The 20027-nt window shown below is 37.7% G+C and overlaps 2 protein-coding genes and 1 pseudogene across 2 annotated transcripts; 2 read left to right on the forward strand and 1 right to left on the reverse strand.

The window, feature by feature from the left end:
- Positions 1–3191, forward strand: LOC148743549 (melanocyte-stimulating hormone receptor-like). The gene is made up of 2 exons (XM_088751432.1): positions 1–306; positions 1439–3191. The coding sequence occupies exons 1-2, from the start codon at positions 1–3 to the stop codon at positions 2201–2203; spliced, it is 1071 nt and encodes a 356-aa protein (XP_088607558.1). The 3' UTR covers positions 2204–3191.
- A 3109-nt stretch (positions 3192–6300) lies between these two features.
- Positions 6301–9813, forward strand: LOC148743550 (uncharacterized). Its single transcript, XM_088739871.1, has 3 exons — positions 6301–6450; positions 6636–6710; positions 6896–9813. Exons 1-3 carry the CDS (start codon positions 6301–6303, stop codon positions 8009–8011), a joined length of 1341 nt encoding a protein of 446 aa, XP_088595997.1. The 3' UTR covers positions 8012–9813.
- LOC148743551 (uncharacterized) lies at positions 9127–11224 on the reverse strand (annotated as a pseudogene).
- Positions 11225–20027: the final 8803 nt, after the last annotated feature.

Raw genomic sequence — 20027 nt, forward strand, 5'->3', positions numbered from 1 at the left:
ATGATTCCCCGAAATGCTTCAGGTCCAAGCTACGACTTTTATTTGTCAGTAATCGATGATCCAAATTACTGGTTGACTTTAACTGTTGTAGGATACAATTTTTCTACCGTCATCATCCTCACGAATGCCTTTCTGCTGTTTACAATTTACCAAGATCCGCGCAAGTCTCTACGCTCGCCTTCGTCACTTCTGATCGCAAATTTAAGCGCGTCAGATTTATTGATGGGATTAGGTGTTCTTCTGGTAGCTGTACGAGACACCTATCGGTATGGACAACTCCACATGACTTATGTTGGTATCATAAAGGTAGTTACGTATGAGGCATGATCCTCGCAGTAGATAGCGCTATTTATGCAATAGCGAAAATCAGACCTGAAAAAAATCAGGCCTTTGAACTTTGAACTTTATTTTTATTTAGACACGGTAAATCTATCAGATAAAATAATAATATTATTACAATCTATTATTACAGTTACAATCTATTTTAATCTATATAAACATGATCTAAAATTTAAAAGTGAAATAGAAAAAAATAAAGAAATTCTGCTTTACATAGATGCCGTGTGTGTTTTGTCGATTCAGACGAAGAAATTGCGACAACCATTTCCGAAGGATTGAAGTGATTTTGCTTGCCGCAATTCAGGGGACAAGCTATTCCAGATAACCGCACCGTTATAGCTAAAGCTATTTTTCAGGAAATTGGTGCGGGGAAATGGAACAGCTAGTTTGTTTTCAGAGTTCCTTAGATTATATGGAGGATCATATTTAGTGAAAAGAGAACCAAGATAGTCGGGCGCAAGACCATGTAGAGATTTGTAGACCATGGTGGCCACTTGTATTTGTCGCTGAGTATCTAACCGTCTCCAGTTAAGTTGCACAAAAAGAGGATCAGCGCTTGTGTCATAACTGGAGAAGGTGAGAATACGGGCAGCCCGGTTTTGCAACTTTTGGAGCTTATTCGAAAGACCCTTGTTACAATGCCCCCAGACCTCGCTGCAGTAATTAAAGTACGGTTGAACTAAGACATTGAAAACGGACTCAAGCGTAGTTCGATTAACACGTACGGGATTCGAACCACTGACCTCTGCGATACTAGTGCAACGTTCTACCAATTGAGCTAACAAGCCAACTGGGAGCAGGCCGTTAAGTTGACCCGTGAAAGTGATAAATGAGATAGAATAAATATAAGAAGTTCATATATTTTGAACTGGGGTATTAGATACGTATGAGGCACGATCCTCGCAGTAGATAGCGCTATTTATGCAATAGCGAAAATCAGACCTGAAAAAAATCAGGCCTGTACGGGATTCGAACCACTGACCTCTGCGATACTAGTGCAGCGCTCTACCAATTGAGCTAACAAGCCAACTGGGAGCAGGCCGTTAAGTTGATTCGTAATAAACCCGTGAAAGTGATAAATGAGATAGAATAAAGGTAGTTATATACATATATATACATTATTTACTTTACCTCTGTCTTCGTTAGTGGATATACTATAATAGCGATGTCAATCGCTTGTTATATCGCAATCAAAAAGCCGCTGGAATATAAAATTATCATCACAATGAAGCGAGTCAAGATATTCATCGTTGGGGTTTGGGTGATAGCGTTAGCAACGTGCTTTCTTCCAATAACGAGTATTCCCCAAAATATTTACGAGCTCATTTACGCTCACACTCTCGCCTCTCTACCTGCTGTGTTACTAACGTTGATTTACGTGAACGTTTTCCGTGCTCTCGCGAGACAATCGCGCGACCTTCAACTTAGTGGAAGCGACTCAATCGTCAGGAACAGACGCGTGTTGGAGCGACAGCGCAAAATGACTTTGACCATCATTATAATTTTGGGATTATTTTTCATGACCTACATGCCTCAGTACATCGCTGTACATCTGCTCCGCTTGTCTTGCAAGTCTTGTCGAAAATCGATAAATTTCTACAAAGTTGACGTGGCAGCCTCGAGGTTTTTGTGTCTAAGCTCGGTGATGAATCCGTTTGTCTACGCCTGGAGGGTTTCAAGGTACCGCTCTGCTCTCTTTGAATGTTTGAAGATTATCCGAAAGAAACTCAAACATTCTTCTCGAATGAGCGATGGAGTAACAGTTTATGGTGAACAAACAAGGCTAGAAACATTCTGTGAAAGCCATGAGAACTTGGTCCGGAAAATTGGCAAAGTAAAGGAAGTCGACCAAACCAGTGTTTGACATCAATATCTTAATTGTGAAACTGATGATTCCAGTTGAGAGCCTATTGTGTACCACAATGAGTCCTCAACTGAGCTGAAAGTTATGGAGTTGAAGGTTCAAGTGGTAACCAAAACCTGATATTTATGAAATAATTATTTATTTACTTGCGGTGTAGACGAAAACAATTTTATAAAGTGCAAATATATTTGAGCCTGGTTTTTGGATATTGAAGGTGTGAGATCTTTGCACTAAGAAAGATCATCACATCTGTCAAAGAACAAAGAAAAAAGGGACATCGGAACAATATAGTATTAATCAATTATGTCACGGTTCGGCTGAGTCTAGAACAATTTAGCCTAAACTTTTTAAAAACTATTTTTGAAATACTTTTTGGCAGAGGTTCGTATCCTTACACAAGCCAAATACTAAACAGTTTTTCGATGGTTTTCGTTCGTCAAAACTTATTTTTAAAACTAATTTTCCAATATATTTTGGCTGAGTTTGAATCCTTACGCAAGCTAACCATATACTCTATATTTTTCAGTATTTTAATCAGGTTTAAAGCTTTTCTCCCAATATTTTTTAGCTAAGGTTCGAATCTTAACGCAAACTAGATAATAATTTGCGTTTTCCCTCAAGCAGAGTATATTTTTACATCAAGCGGAAAAAATCAAGTAGTGTCACTCTTTTAATGGTTCTAGAAGTGTTTAAAATTCTTTCATTTTCTTTTTTAAAGAAGAAAGAGTCCTGTCCATATTGTTTTCTAGTTTAGATGCACAATTGATGTAAATAAGAATTAAAAAGAGATTCATTGACTCTATGGCCGTAAATAATTTTCCCTACGATTTTTCATATCAAGTGAAAAACTTCCTTTAGTACGTTTTATAAAAGTCAACTGGATATCTTTATAATCTGGAGTCATTGTCTCCAAAAAAAGTTGCTAAATCTACAAAGATTATTTAACGTTTGTCTGACCAAATGAATAAAAATATTGATCACGATAAAAGCTCTTAAGAGCACTTCAATTTTTTTTTAGTTGACGTATTTTTTGCTTATGAAACCGGAAAGATAGTTGAATAAGTCAAATATAATGACGATTTGATGGGCAGTTACGGAAGGGCTTGCCACGGAATTGAAGCAAGGATAGACGAACCGAATCCGAAGGTGTGTGGGTCTGTAGTCACCGCAAAAACCCCCCAAAAAAGAAATCGTCTTGGAGAGGAAGGGCCCCTTTCCTATGAAAGCCCCAGCACTTGATGTCCCGCACCCATTCCCTTCTGTCCCCACCAACACCCTCCGTACTACTCCGTTCAGTCCTGACCATAGCAACAGCTTGCAAACAATATTAGCACAAATATCATTCTTGCATAAGTCATATTTCCATGCATAAGCTTTGGACGAATATTGGAACCGATACGATTCCCTTGTTATTCTCTTTGATCCTTTCGTGAGATCAGCGTTTGTGCGAGGCCAAAACGAAACATCTCGAGTTTTTTTTTATTCAAAGGTGGGTGTTAATAATCTTTGTACTTGATTGAGAACACAGGATTGTGATCAATAAAGGCGTGGATTAGAGTCGAGTTATATCTTATCACAAGCACTGTGAACTCACTTTTTTCTTAATTGCATCATTCCTCCTGTAATAATACGGCTTGAAAACAATGTAGCTCGGATTGGAGACCATGTGAGAGAGAAAAAGCGTTTGATAGACAAACGGAACAGGTACAATTAACATGGAAATGTGATCCCTTAATTAAGTGGAAATCCGTAGCAAGAGCCACGGGGCGCAACTTGGTGATACAAAGATGTTGGATCACATTTGGTATCTGGGCAACCGAGCTCGGTTCATGTTCACCGTACTCGACTAGCGACTCGAGTACCAGTTTAAACGGATCATTTAAGTTATCTGGGCAAGACCGGTTTCACTTTCTCGAGCTTGCACAACAACCTGTACACGATTTTCACAAATTGACCTCCATTTCACTCGTACTCGCCAAATATCGAGCTCGATGACAGCGACTTTACAACCGAGCTCGTTCTTAGCTGGGGACCTCGATAAAGTCCGAGCACGGTGACTTCGAATGCTTCGAGCTCACTTTTATTGTAGCTAAAGAGTTCCCTTTTATTTAACAAATCTTCCGTGACCAGAAAAAAACAAGCGCGCGCGGAAAATAGTCTTTGCATTTGCTCACGTCAGCAGCGTACACCAATGGGCAAATGGGGGACACTAAATTGACCAATCAGGGTGCACGCTTTACTTTGGTTATGTGATAAAACTATGTGTGATGAACAGTCACCCTTAAAATATGCGGCAGATTCCACGGGAAAAAAATCATTCTAATGTTTGGGCCCAAGACTCTAAGGTAAAAATGTTGAATGAAGAAATATCAGCTGCCAGCCTTGGACTCTTCAAGACCTGGATATGCAGACTTCATTTAAGAAACATCCTTGAAGGCTGTGGTAGCTGTTTTCGATGAATTATGTACTAATCGTATGATTATGTACATAATCATATATGTACTAATCGTATAATTATGTATGAAGTATGTACTAATCGTTTTAATCAATCCATATACATATATTAGTGGGTAGCTTTAGTTATCAGTGATAGGTGTTCCCTATCAACAGGGGTTTTCTTTCTTCTTTTCAAGATACCATTAGGATAGTAAATATTATTTTCCTGAGGTAAGTCCCTAACTGAACCAATTTGAAAGCTCACTTAATACATACATGCATTTTCGCCATTTGTTTTTTTTTTTTTATTTTGCCATCCGGGCTGCGGGCAGAACGAAAGGGACCGTCGAACGCTGCAGAAGAAGAACTGGAACTCCCTCGCTTTCGATTCAAAGATGGATACCCATTCAAGAACCAGAAAACCCTCTGTCAGTTCGTAGAGAAAGTGGCCTAAGTGCACCGCTGAAGTGAAAGACTGGAGACTATTCGGAAACCATCTTTGAGGTGCCTGAAAAATGAAAAATATATCTCCAATCCTTTACCAAGTTTAGGTTAAGCGTGGAAACGTCCTTAGTAAATCAGATTTCCTCTTCTTGCCATCCATTATCAATCATTATCGCTGGAATGGAACAGCCAACAACGGAATAGGTTTTGATACTTTTAACTGTTTTACTTTGAACTTTATTGTTCAGAAACCAATTACATCATGATATTAAATTTTTTCATGCTATCGCAATTGTACCAAAGGAACAAGGAAAGGAGGAAGAAACGTGAAGAACTAGTAGTAAAAGTCACGCCCCAAGGAAATGGTAGAGGAGTAAAGTTCCTTTGTAGTTTAAAATTTTTTAGCAGTGAGGAAAAAAAAGCGCACTCAGTTGAGCTGCAGTAATGCTTACAAATATCAAACCAAGCGCTTCAAATAAACGATTATAGTTTACAATCCAGAGAATGAACGAAGTAACAGACCGTGCCCGGACACTATATGGCTATTTGCGATAAACAGCCGCTATGCGCAAGAGAAACTTCCTGCCCAACACGATTACACAGAGAAAAAAATTAAATCAAATGATTGAGCTCAAGACTCTGAGGTAAAATATCAAATGAATAAATATCCACGCTGGGGATTTCTGGTGTGTTTTTTGGCCGTTTTTTTTTCGGTTTTTTTTTTTTCCGCTGCCATGTTGGCCGTGCGGAGGTCTGGCGCAAAGCCGGGAAATGGTTAACTTTGCAGGCTCTCTATGAATATTATGGTTCAATCAAAGCGCGGTATATTTGCGACCAACTTCTAGTTCCACTCAAGAGCTTTAATTTCATACTAAACATGACATAGTAGGAGAATTATTTTTGTTTTCCTTTGGTTGGAAAGAGGAGACTGTCATGGCGTCGTAAAGCAAAGCGTATTTTTGAGGCATCTTTAGAAGATTTAACCTTAAAAATGACAAGACGGCCAGAAGCAAGAGACAAAGGTACGGAATCATGCGTTCATTGGTAAGGACTTGTCCGATTCAGAATTTTTGATTTTTGTCTCGTTTCCTTGATATCTGAACTTTTCAACGACTACCATCGCTGGACTTTCGAGCATTTTGAGGTTTACTAAGCGAGCGGCTTTCACTTTGTCAACCGAATGTGGATAAAGACGCGTTGCAACAGAGTGCGACGACATGCCGCCAAGGAAAGGACAGAAAAATCGCTTTCCTTTGAATGAATATTTGGAGGTTAAATGGAACCAAGATGCCATACTTGTGTCTGCCCTTGCCCGTGATAAAGAGTTTACGAAAAAGGCAAGGAAATTGAAGCGACTCGAGTTTAAGGTAAACAAGATTGAATATCAAATACTTGATTCTCCTTTCCTTGCACGGATACATCTTTAAATGTAGTTAAGAGAAATACAATATAAATCGGAAAGCAGTTAAAGTGCCTTTTACCTCTAAATACGCCGAAATGAGCAATTCTTTTGAAAATTTTCATGAAATTCTCCGCTTTTCTTTGATTTTAGCCAAACTCGGCCTATGTTGTCATTGTGTTTTATGCAAAATTGGTGAATGAGGATAACAAAAATGTGAAAGAAAAGGTCAGTACATTCAACTCATATATTACCGGTATATACTCTTTTGAAAATTATATTCTTGGAGAAAGCTTTTTTATTCCATGCGAACAATTTATCGATAGAGTGATGTATGATTTACTCTGGCTGTGGAGTTATGCACTGAAGTGAAATTGAAGATTTGCATGATAAAAATTTTCTGTTTTCTTCAGATCTCTGTTACAGACAACCTTGTGGACAGGAGGACCTGCTCTCCAACAATTTTGGGAGATGATGGGAAGATCTCTGGCCCTGGCCGTAGTGCAAGACGAAGGAGGCTGCGGACATTAAATGCTGCAAAAATGTTGCATGGAGCCACTGCTGAGAATATGACACCAGCATATGCAGGTCTCATGGCAGTTTTGAATGAAAGTGCTCCATTGTCAGTATTGAGTGATGCAATGATAAAATGTGCTAAGTTCACAAAGAAAGTTATTCCTAAAATTGTAAAACAGAAGATTAATATTTTTGAGAAAAGTCAAACAAATTTTATTAGAAGTGTAAATATTTTGTACAGGGGTGGCATTGCAAGTAAGCAGAGGTATAATTCAATAAGGATATCATTAACAATGTGCTTAGATGATGCTGGGGTTAAAAGAAAGCATATTGAATTCATGAGCAACATTCCAGTACCAAGACTTCTTTCTTATAAAGAGGTGCTTAAAAAAATTAATCAAATAGACACAGGTGATTTACATGATGTAAGGGAAACACTTTGCCAAGGGCTCAAGGAAGAAGATATAGTTAATGGGAAATACAAGGACCTTTTAAAGCTATTGGTGAAAATGGCACAATTTTATCTCAGTGCCAACAATTACAGGAAGGATAAGCTTAACTGGTTTGGGAAGCAAGAGGGAACTTTTAAAGTTGCCATAGGGGGGGATGGTGCACCCTTTGGAAAGGATGACCAAGCATTGGCTTGGTTACTTAGTTTCCTAAACTGTGGTCAGCGTGTGTGCAGCTCTGCAGAGAACTTTCTCTTACTTGGGGCCAATTGCTCTGAATACTGTGAGCCTGTTCGCAGATATGTGGCACTGCTTGAAAGGCAAATGACTGAAATTGAGGGGAATATGTTTTCAGTAGAAATTGATGGTAAGGAGAAGTTTCTGTCCTTTCAATTTGAACTGCTACCCAGTGACATGAAATATTTGGCTTTTCTAGGAGGAGAACTAAGTATATCTGCCTCTTATTTTTCTCCATTTGCAGACATCAACAAAAGTGACATTACCGACACTCAAGGAAATTTTGGTTTAACAAAAAAAAGACAAATGGGGTCCATGGAACTATAATCAAAGAATTAGAGTGGCAGCTGCTGTGGAAAAGAAGAAGGAAGAGGTAAGTAAAACAACTCTGAAACCAGCTACAAAGCGTGAGAAAGTGACATCCTTCATCTCACAGAAAAAATCTAGGCAAGAGTTTCCTCCATTGGTTGGTAAATTTATTGATAGGGCCAAAGCAGAACCCCTTCATTTGAAGAATAATGCTTGGCAACAATGGAACTCATCTGTCTTGATGTATTCTTTGTCACGGAGTCATCTTGGTGAATGCGAGTCTATTTTAGATGTTTCTCCAAACTGCTGTTTTGGTAAGTATTATCATGCCATTAGATTCAATGTGAAAGCAACACGTTTAGCACCAAAGATCAGGAAGTGGTTTGCAGATGACAGAACAAAGAATAGACCCTTGGAATATCAATGTACAGGTAAAGAGTCACATCTTTTTTGTCACAATTTCATGTATATTGTTGAAAGTCTGAAAACTGATGAAGATCAGAATGTTCACACTTTCAAGTTACATGTTTTTGCCTACACAGGTTTGAATCTAAGAGATTCAGTCTCTCTTTTTAGTAGGGTCTCAATGTCAAGTGAGCAGGTTCAAAGTCTCAATCAGGTTTGTTCCAACTATTTCAGAGCTACTGCACTCTTTCTCAAAATTACCCCTACTTCCTGGACAATTGGCCACATAGTGCCTGTGCATGCCCAGCAACTCCAGGAAACACTAGGTTTGGGTTTGGGAATTAATACAATGGAGGGAAGGGAGGCAAAGCATGTTACTCTTGCCAAATTTACTAGCAATACCCAGTTTAACAACAGATGGAATCAGGTTTTTAAGCATGAGTACATTTCATTATTCTGGTTACGAAAAAGTGGGTGTGATGAAACTGTGTACAAACACACTTCAAATGTATATATACCCAAGAGGTGTTTTACCCATGACTTTTGCTACTGTGGTCTACTTAAAGATGGTGATGTAGAGAAGTGTAGTTTTTGTTCTCAACACTTTCAAAACTTAGTTTTGGACTGTGTTCTTCAAGGTAAAACCACACTTGAGGCTAAAGAAGCAATAAAATAGCTTAAAGGTGGCCTGTAATGTAATATTTTCTTAGAATTTGCAAACTACAGACAAAAATATAACTATTTTATTGTTATGATAATGTACTTAATATATGGCCCTTCATGAGATACTCAATGAATACCCCAACATACTATGTTAAAAGGAAAACAAATTATATATGTAGATTTTGAATACCTCTGGAATAATTTTTCAAATGTTTGTAGATCAATCACCAAAATCAGAGCAAATTGTCAAAGAAAGTTGCTCTCTATCAAATACCATATTATCAATTATCATAGTGGATATGAACAACTATTAAGCCCATATGTTTGGAGTATTGAAAGGAAAATGAATTTTGTCTCAATTCTCAGTAATCAAAATGATTTATAGTATCTAATATATAAAATAGTATGAGTGATTCAAGAGGAAGCAAATTACCAATAGTGCATTGAATTTTCAATATGAAAAGTTTATAGTAATATATTATGGATATATTCAGAGATTACAAAAGGTACTTTACTATTTCAATTTTTCATTAATAGACTAGTGCATTGAATAACAATATGAAGAGTTTACAGTAATATATAGATGTATATATTAAAGATATATTCAGAGATTACAAAAGATACTTTACTATTTCAATTTTTCATTAATATACAAAACATTGCATGCTGAATGCATTGCCATCAGAAATTATTAATGTCTTTAATGTTACTATTACGATAGTTGATTACAAAATTTTAAAAAGATATATGTATTTTATTGTCTCTGAGTTCCTCCTCAAGGACACAAATTTTGAATTCAATATCAATATAATTATGGCAATGGGTACTTTAAAAATGAAAGATAGAAAATATATATTTCAGATGAAAACAAGTATATTAAAAGTATTAGACTGAAAGGAGTGATCGTAGTTACTGTTCATTTCACACAAGCTGAGGCCAGTCATGCTCATTCCAGTAACCGTAATGAAAATCAATGGTGATTAATTCTTTTCTGTACGAATATTTTATTCCAAACTGTTTTTCCGAACTTATGATTGCCTCTACGCGCTTGTTACCTTTAATTCTTCTTTTCAAAAAGGTTTTTATTCAGATTTTGATCTGTACAATCAGAAAATACCTTTCTCACTCTGTCATGGGAGATGAAAGCAAACACACAGTTCTTTCGTGTTCGGTCAGCTATAACTCCGAAATGTGTCCGCGAAACAATAGCTTCCAAAATTTGAAAAAGCTCTCTGTGCAGCTTTTCCTCCACGACTACTTGCCAGGCGTGTTTGACGGAACATCGTGGAGACATTCGTCGCTGAAATGTCTTAAGCCAATCCATGGCTTGCCTTTGAAACATTGGAAAATAATCTCCCGAGATGTGCTTAAATCCGGTTCGGTTATTGAAGTGTCGAACCGAAACTGGTGCCAACAACCCTTTTATATCATCTAGGGCTTCGCTCATATGATTAATTTGACCATCTTTGCCCGAAAGTTCAGCTTCTGCGACTACAAGCGCACCACGAACAGTATTCAAAAACACTGCACTAGCGTCCGCCATGTTTTGTTGGAGAATAGCCAGTTGGAAGTTAGCCGCTGAGGCATTACTTGAGCCCGTCGGTTTGGCTAAATTAGAGCCTAAAGATCCCCGGCGTGTCAGTTACTCCTTGAAACAGTTTGAAAGCTCGGTAATCGAGAAATAAGCGTGCTTGTATTTTCGCCATATGTTTTTTTTTTTTTACTATTATGGCAGAACGAAGGGGACTGTCACACTTTACAGAAGAAGGACTGGAAGCATCCCCGCCGCGTCAAAGATGAATGCCCATTCAAGAAACAGGAAACCATGTGTCAATTTGTAGACAAACTGGCTCAAGTACGCCATTAAGGCTCAAATTGGAGAACATCCGGAACCATCTTTGAGGTTCCTGAAATATAAGTAATATTTCTCCACCCTTTACCAAGATTAAGGAAAGCTTCTACACCGTCAATGATTAATCAGATTTCCTGTACTTAACATCATCAATCATTATCGCTGGAATGGAGCAGCCAACAAAAAAGACATTAAAGGTAATTCACCTGTTTCATCAAAAACTGATAAATTAATGGCGAGAGGAAAATGATATTTTTGTTTATCCTCTGTTTTGTTTCCAATGAAATATTTGAATCCTTATTCACAAAGCCTTATTCACCCTGAAATTTTTGACCCGCCTAGAGTAAACTGTAGCTGTTTGCGGGGTTAGCAATAGGTGCTTTAGAGTTTTTAGTTGTCTGAGTTACGCGGGAAATAAACCAAGCCAACGAAATCCAGAAGAACTAATAAAAAAAAAAAAAAGATAGATAAAGAGAAAACCCGAGACTCATTCGAAAAGAAATGAGAGTATTATCGTTGATATTAACAATCGTCCAAAAGAGTCAACGTACGTAATGTTAATGGCATACCACTGAATGAGTGCGGAGACAATTCTAAAGTAAGTAATCTTTATGCAGCTTTTATAATTCTCTGTAGACTAAATTTTTGATGTCTAAATCTGGTGAGTGATGTAAGTGCCAATATCACTACTGATACGTATGATGGACGATCCTCGCAGTAGATAGCGCTATTTGAGCAATAGCGAAATTCAGACCTGAAAAAAATCAGGCCTGTACGGGACTCGAACCACTGACCTCTGCGATACTAGTGCAGCGCTCTAACCAATTGAGCTAACAAGCCAACTGAGAGCAGGCCGTTAAGTTGATTCGTAATGAACCCGTGAAAGTGATAAATGAGATAGAATAAATATATGAAAATCATATATTTTTTGAACTGCGGTATTTGATACGTATGATGGACGATCCTCGCAGTAGATAGCGCTATTTGAGCAATAGCGAAATTCAGACCTGAAAAAAATCAGGCCTGTACGGGACTCGAACCACTGACCTCTGCGATACTAGTGCAGCGCTCTAACCAATTGAGCTAACAAGCCAACTGAGAGCAGGCCGTTAAGTTGATTCGTAATGAACCCGTGAAAGTGATAAATGAGATAGAACAAATATATGAAAATCATATATTTTTTGAACTGCGGTATTTGATACGTATGATGGACGATCGCAGTTCAAAAAATATATGATTTTCATATATTTATTCTATCTCATTTATCACTTTCACGGGTTCATTACGAATCAACTTAACGGCCTGCTCTCAGTTGGCTTGTTAGCTCAATTGGTTAGAGCGCTGCACTAGTATCGCAGAGGTCAGTGGTTCGAGTCCCGTACAGGCCTGATTTTTTTCAGGTCTGAATTTCGCTATTGCTCAAATAGCGCTATCTACTGCGAGGATCGTCCATCATACGTATCAAATACCGCAGTTCAAAAAATATATGATTTTCATATATTTATTCTATCTCATTTATCACTTTCACGGGTTCATTACGAATCAACTTAACGGCCTGCTCTCAGTTGGCTTGTTAGCTCAATTGGTTAGAGCGCTGCACTAGTATCGCAGAGGTCAGTGGTTCGAGTCCCGTACAGGCCTGATTTTTTTCAGGTCTGAATTTCGCTATTGCTCAAATAGCGCTATCTACTGCGAGGATCGTCCATCATACGTATCAAATACCGCAGTTCAAAAAATATATGATTTTCATATATTTATTCTATCTCATCACTACTGATGTTATAATCATTATCATCATCATTTTTATTGGTGCCGTTGTTGTTGTTGTTGTTGTTGTTGCTCAAGTTCTTGTTCTTTACATTGCTTTAAATTTGTATTTAAAGGGAGTGGTCTCAACTGGATTTGTGCAGTTGCCATATACCATGTCAAATTAAACGTTCACATGCTGGCAAACTTTTATCAAAAGAACAAGGAAGGAAGGAAGAAGCATGAAGAACTATTAGTAAGAGCAATGCCTGAGGCAATATTAGAGGACTGAAGTTCCTCTAATAGTTTCAATAAATTTGGCAGTTAGAAAAAAGAGCGCACTCGGTTGAGCTGCAGTAACACCCACAAATATCAAACCAACCGCTTCCAATGAACGATTCTAATCCGGCTTTATCCAGAGGAGGAACAGACTTTGCCCAAAGAACCATTCAATAAAATCAGGAATTAAAAGAAAAACACAAACCCAAGAAGAACCAGAAAGATTAATCTCGCTCTCCAAAAGATAAAATGACTTTCTTATCCGCAACTTTTATATTACTACTTGGCAGAGGATAACTTTAGAACTCATAACTTTATCTTTTTGTTCCTTTCTGTAATTCAAAGTATATAATTCTTACTTTTACATTTTCAAAATTTAGTTATGTTTTATTTTTTAATGTCATATTCCATTGTGTTGTGTTTACTTTTTATTAAGGCGACATACATGCATCCTATGATCCGCACGTTTCAGTGCGGCAGGTCACGCAGTGGCTACGTTTCCAGCATCTGTAGCGTTATCCTTCCTGCTGATTTCTGTAATGCCCCTGAACGTGCTCGAGTTACCCCAATGTCCTCCAATTTGTTAATTAGGGACTTTAAGTAAACCGCTACGGTGACGGCAGCGAGGCGGCAAAACGATAGATCTAATGGGCAGAGCAATAGCTCAGCACGTGCGTTTTAGAACTTTGTACCGTCTTAGCCGTCCTTTGCAAAACAACGACGTGAAATCACCAAAATGTGCGTCGTCTGCGAATGGAGACCGGGACGGCAAATTATTTTCATCTCCATTTTGAAGTAAACGCTGCTTATATACGTTGTGCTAAAGTTGAGGTATGGCGCCGTAAGAGACGGTAAACACATGCAGCCAATTTCGAAATTCAAATAGGAAGTAGAAATTCATTTTTAAATCGACGTCTTCTTTTGTGTTACCGTCTTGACTGCTTAAGGTCTCTCATGTGACGTAATGGTCGCCCGTTTGCTGTGCTATAGATTTTTGAGTAAAGTTTGAATAAAATTTAAGACACGGTCTCTCAGTTAAAGAAGTCCAAGGGTCAGCGTCTTTCCATCTACCACTAGCTTTCGCCTTTCAGCGCGTAGCTTATGACCCGTAACGCTACAAGCACACCTTGGCCAATGACGGTTCTCATTCCACCAGCCTTAAGTTGCAAAGTAAAATACTTTTTTCAGAATTTACCGAGAGAACACCCACGTCGAAACTTAGATTTGGCTAAGTCTTGAAGACGAATTCCAAATTAAATAACACGCGTCATCGCAAAAATAGAAATATAAACACTAAACCAAGATAATTTGGGCGGAGAAGACTGATAAAAGAGGATATTTGATGACAAGGAGACTGGTTAACCACCCATTTCAAATATTTGTCATTTCAATTCGGGAGTCCTTGTCACAAGCCACAGCCAAAAAGTAGGATCTGAAAGACCTTGAAACCGTGTGGCAGATGCTAACAAGCTGCATTTTTGACGGTGAACACTTCAGTTGATTCCAGGCCGTCTGATTGTTGAGTTGAACAAGATTAAGACTTTGTGTGTGATGCGATGTTCCAACCCTTGCGATATTTAAGACCAGTATAAGAAAAATTGACCTTTAAGACAATATAGACAACAATAGCAGTTGCTGCAAACTATGTAAATCGTGAACAGAATCATTTCATATTATTTCGTAGTAGTCATTATGATGCTGTTAACAATTATTTAAAATTTACTTACTAATTTTTTGTACATTAGTTAATAGCTAGGGACTTTATTTAGGGGTCCCCATTTAGTTCATCTACAGATACAAACATTGACACAACTCATGTAGCCAGCTCACTAATATCCTTGGCACTTCACAGATCCACGGAGGTAGATTCCTCGTCGTTGTAGAACTTATCAGAACTTTAAACGAGCATTAGCTATGTAGGTATTTTATTTCTAAAGCTTTTCTCTTTGGATTGGTTTATTTAGTTAGAGGGCAATCATTTAAATTACCGCACTTAAAGAAATTGCCACCCACTTGAAATAAATTGTAGTTATTAATGCTAAATCTATGACATAACAAAATATTGTAAAAGTCGCCAGCTTCGTGAATGAGCAGGTATTATGGCATTGTTCATCAGTTGTACGTCAATTCCTGCTTCATACAAAAACCCATAGACATACCAAAAATGAAAAGTTGAAAACACAGACTTGAAAAATTTCACTTTTCCTGAGTTGATGCGAGGTATACTTGATATTCGGTTTTAAACGCGTGATTTTGATCGATAGACACCGACAGAAATAACTGCTTTAGTAGACAAATCTTTACATGTAAGCGTTTAGATAAAGTAACTCGTTCATCCATAACTGAAGCGAAATCCTATTAAGATCAGTGATGCTGTTCAGTTTGTGGAGAAAAGGTTCTCCTTGCGATCGATAAAGATTGTGTAATCATTCATTACGCAATAACGACGAATATACTTTTAGCGTATAAACATGGATTAGTGTTCAATTGTAAATAAAATCACTCACGATAACGAAGAATAATGAAAACTTGCGTTTTGTGGCCAACTGTGTTCTTGAATTGAATCTTCAGCAACGGCAACAGCGTCAGCAAAACGGACTAACACGGTGTATGTAAACTGGGCACATACAGATTTATCTAAGTCAAGTAATTCATTTTAACTAAGATTATCATATTATGTAATCTTTGCATGAGGGTAGTAGGCAGCCCACAAGAACAAAGCGAATATTGATAAAGTCTAAGTTCTGTTTCCGGCTCATATAAAGAACGCACAGTTCCTTAATGGTTCATTGCTGCATCAAAAAAAGTTGGTTGGCCACCATTTATTAACTTGGTTTGAGCAAGAATGGTTTATATCATACCTGAGGCATAGCAGTCACCGTAGTCATAGAAAAAGAAAGGATCTAAAGAACATCTTTACACGAAAACTATTTTAGATATAGTTTTTGTTTTTGGGTAAAAATAACTTTGCATGGTTACCCTCTACGACGTCAAGGATATCCATAATCAAGTGGTAGAACAACCGCCCGTTAGTCATAATTGGACACGAACTAGTTTGGACTTTAACATTACCGGAAAGCCTAAATCATTTAATTAATCACCGACAGACTAAAACAAAGAGCAACTGTGGATTTCCCATATTGTAGACATATTTTTGGTCTATTTATCTATTATTTGGACCTTTCAGAGCGTCTTAAGAGCGACATTCAGTAAATACCACGGATAGGTGTGCAAGATAGAAAAATCGAAATCTCCCAAACTTTGTCACATGACAACCCTTATGAAACTAGTTTAGAAAATGCAAGATTCAGTTTCTTGCGATTGATATTTTCCAAAAAAAATAATTTTTTTCACCTCGAGAGGCTCTTAAACCACCGTAAAATGTGCTTCGCATCCTCGAGTGGTGAAAAGAAACGGAATCAAATACCATGACTAGTGTGATATAAGATGATTTTATGACCCTTCCTTTGTATGAAAACGCTGTTGTAATTTCAAAAGATTCCAATCTGAATTTTTAATTTTTTTTCAAAATTACCCTCTAAAACAGTTTCATCGCGACTATCAATTTTGCCATTTTTCAACGGCGAAAAACCCTTCCTGATACATGGCTTTCGTTGTGCAAATGCTATTTTAGAGAAAGAGCAATCCTTTTCCTTTCAATTTATTAAATAAAGTTTTGGGGCAACTCAAACGGCAAGTTTTGAGAACTGAAAACATCAACTGTACTTGCGTGAAATTTACAACTTTTGAACTTGCGGTTGCAATGACGAATACAAGCAGTACAAGAGTGAACTTGGACACCAGTTTAAATACTTCGAGAATTCGATCCTCTTGCACTAGTTAAAAAACTACACAAACGGTTATGACTTCGTAGTGGCAATAATCTGAAAGGAAAAGCATTTTTATTGCGCGAATTGAGCTGTAAACCTCTTGACAACACTTCCCGTACCTACCCATTTGTTTACTTTGAAGCATGAATTGTACAAGTTATCTAAATATGAAAAGTATTCATCAAAATGTTCGCATTTCGTCTGAAAGAAATCGTACAAGCAATGATGGAAGAATAGAACAAACATTTACTCACCTCATATACATATGTTGTTGAAAAAAGACCAAAATCCCTGAGCTAAACTAGACTGCGTGACATCCTCTTTGACTACACCCAGGTAGGAGGGTGGGTGTGAGGGGGCTTGGGCTTAGGCTTGGGATTGGGTCCAAAGCAGACAAAAATATTTCCTAGTAAATCCCATAATCGCTAAAAAAAAAATAAAAAAAAAAAAAAAAAAAGCTGTGTAGGGTTTTCGAAAAAAGAAAAACAAACAAAATTAATCTTGGGACATGAGCCGATCTCCTGTTGGGAATTAAAATAGTAACGCAGATTCATCTTAACGTAACCCTCGTGCGAACAAGAAAAGATAGCGCTGAGGTCTCGCTCCTTTTCCTTCTCATGGGTTTTGGCTTATCGACCGTCTGAGATATTTCTGTGAAGTCCCCTGAGGAAAACTGGCACTCAAAGCTTAGCGGCTTTGAATAATCTGGAACTAAAAGACCAAATGAAAATGAATAAAATGACACAAGTTTTGGCTCCTCAAATGGATAGTGTTTTTTTTTTTTTTTTTGGTTGCTATTTTTGTTGTTTAGGGTTAATTCCCACGAAGGATAAGTAATAGGTGGTAAACTAGACTGTAGAACATGACTATAACTTCAATAAGAGAAAAGGACTTTATTTTCTTGTCCACTGTTTTTCTTTTCTTTTGAAAAAATTTCATGCCGTCGACACTGAGTGACGGCAGCATAGAACCGTCTAGTCAACATTTTTAAAGCGTCACCATTCTTTGGAAAGTCACTTATTGTATGGGAAATTTGAGTTTCTACCGGTCAGAGAAAGTCATATGGACAAGGTCAAAGTATTATACCATGATAAACTACTTTGTGAGGCGAACAACCAGCCATCCGTGAAGGCTGTGTCAAGTCGATGCCTAGTAAAAAAGCAACGAGGTTTGGTGATTCTCAGCGACAGTACTTGGACGCGAAATTTAAAGTAGGGCAAGCAACAGGAGTAAAAATTTATTTTGTTGTGTAGAGTTAATTCACACGAAAGATAAGTAATAGGTGGTGAACTAGACTGTAGAGGATGAGTATAACTTTAATAAGAGAAAAAGATTCTCTTTTCTTGTCCAATGTTTTTCTTTTCTTTTAGAAAAATTTCATGCCGTGGACACAGCGTGACGGCAGCATAGAACCGTCCACTCAACATTTTTAAAGCGTCTCTATTCTTTGGAAAATCACTTATTGTATCGGCAATGTGAGTTTCTACCTGTCAGAGAAAGCCCAAATTCCCACCCCCACCCCCTTATCTGGGTCTAGTCAAAGAGGGTGTCACGTAATCAAGTTTAGCTGAGGGATTTTGGTCGTGGGTTTGGGCTTGGACTTGGATCCAAAGCAGACAAAAAATATTCCCAGGTAAATCCCGTAATAAGCTGTAGAGGTTTTTCGAAAACAAACAAACAAACAATCTTGGGACAGGAGCCGATTTCCTGTTGGAAATTAAAAAAAAAATTTGAGAATCCTTCCATCTCGCCAGATCCCAAACCTCCCTCCCATCAGATGCTTGTTACTCGGGAAGAAAACTTTAAGTCTCCATGATGAAATCAAATATATTTAGAGCTAATAACCAAACAGCCTAGGATCTGAAGGATTTTGCTGCGTGAAATCCTGGCAGGTACAATTTTGGCATCAGGCGTAATGTTCTGTACTTTAGCAAGAATGTACGAAGTTGATAAAAGTCGAAGGCCTGATTTCCCTCACTAAGCCGTATTTCCAAGCCAATTATAAGTTTTTTGCTTCCAAGCGTAAAATCAAAGAATGTTGCTGTTGGAATGTTCATTTAATTAGACCCTAACTGTTACTACAACTGCATGCTACCAGACGTTCTGCAGTGGGGATAAGTAAGGAGCTTTGCGTCGTCCTTTGATGGTCATCACCTCAATGTCGAAATGTTTCCAAATGAAATGCAGCATGGAAACACTTAGCTGTCGCAGTTTACCTGCCTTGTGCCTGCCACATAAGTTGAAAGTTTCGAAAACAATTAGGTGCCTTAGTCCCACCTCCTCTAACACAGCTGCGCGAACATTTTCGTACGCGATTTACTCTTCAGCTTTTGTAATCTTTACGGTGGCCAATTTACCATTTCAACTTTGTTGATATATGCAAATTATTTCGTTACTCCCACCGACGCAGCCCCAAACAGTTTCTTTCGAAACTATCAGCCTTTTCTCATTTAGGATACTTATTTATCATTTGGGCGGCAAAACGTCTGTCAATCGGAATGGAATAGAAAAAGAAATTTGAAAGATTTGAAACCTCGCGGCTAAGCTCTACGAGAACTTTGCAGCAAAGTAAAAATTGCAGGTGTCATCTTGTATAGACACGGCCATCGTAGTAGCTTTCAAGAAAATAGATAGGATTTGCATGCGCGTACTGCGTTGCGACGCGGCAAAAATTTATATCCTGCAGTGTTACCTTAAGATGAATGATTATGTAATCATTGAAGATAAACACACACCCTAACCTTTCGAGTGCATACTTCGACCTCTTCCTTAATTTCGTAAAATTTGACTACTGATTAACATATTTAGAGGCACTTTCAAACCTTCTAAAATAAAAGTAATATTTCGATTCCTTGTCGTTGGATATGAGACAGTAAGAAAGATGGAAAACTCGCTTATGGAAAAAAATAATTTCTTTTTGTAATTAACTTGCCGTCTAAGTAATGTATTATTAAATTAATTACTGCTTTTCTTCTGGCAAAATTAAAAAAAGGAAAAAAGCACTTTCAAAGATGGCACACATACATAACTGATAACTCAAGAGCTTATTCTGTCACCTTTACGAACTTGATATCCATTTTTTCCAAGACAGAGTATTAGATTGCTATTTTATTTTTTGAGTTCCAGAATGGCTCAGTACGCTAATGTATATTCATGTATCGGTTGTAATTTAGCGGGAGTTACAGATCAAATGCATAGTAATATTGATAGACAACCTATTTGCTCGGCTTTTCGACCAAAAATTCGACCTTTATGCAAC

This window comes from Stylophora pistillata, chromosome 1 (genome assembly GCF_964205215.1).
Source record: "Stylophora pistillata chromosome 1, jaStyPist1.2, whole genome shotgun sequence".
In the NCBI taxonomy this organism is placed as follows: Eukaryota; Metazoa; Cnidaria; class Anthozoa; order Scleractinia; family Pocilloporidae; genus Stylophora; species Stylophora pistillata.

Excerpts from the sequence above, each read along its gene's own strand:
- LOC148743550 (XM_088739871.1), top strand. The coding sequence starts at position 6,301 with ATGCCGCCAAGGAAAGGACAGAAAAATCGCTTTCCTTTGAATGAATAT. Across the intron at positions 6,451-6,635 it reads TGAAGCGACTCGAGTTTAAG|CCAAACTCGGCCTATGTTGT; the intron begins GTAAACAAGATT and ends CTTTGATTTTAG. Across the intron at positions 6,711-6,895 it reads ACAAAAATGTGAAAGAAAAG|ATCTCTGTTACAGACAACCT; the intron begins GTCAGTACATTC and ends TGTTTTCTTCAG.
- LOC148743549 (XM_088751432.1), top strand. The coding sequence starts at position 1 with ATGATTCCCCGAAATGCTTCAGGTCCAAGCTACGACTTTTATTTGTCA. Across the intron at positions 307-1,438 it reads CTTATGTTGGTATCATAAAG|TTATATACATATATATACAT; the intron begins GTAGTTACGTAT and ends GAATAAAGGTAG.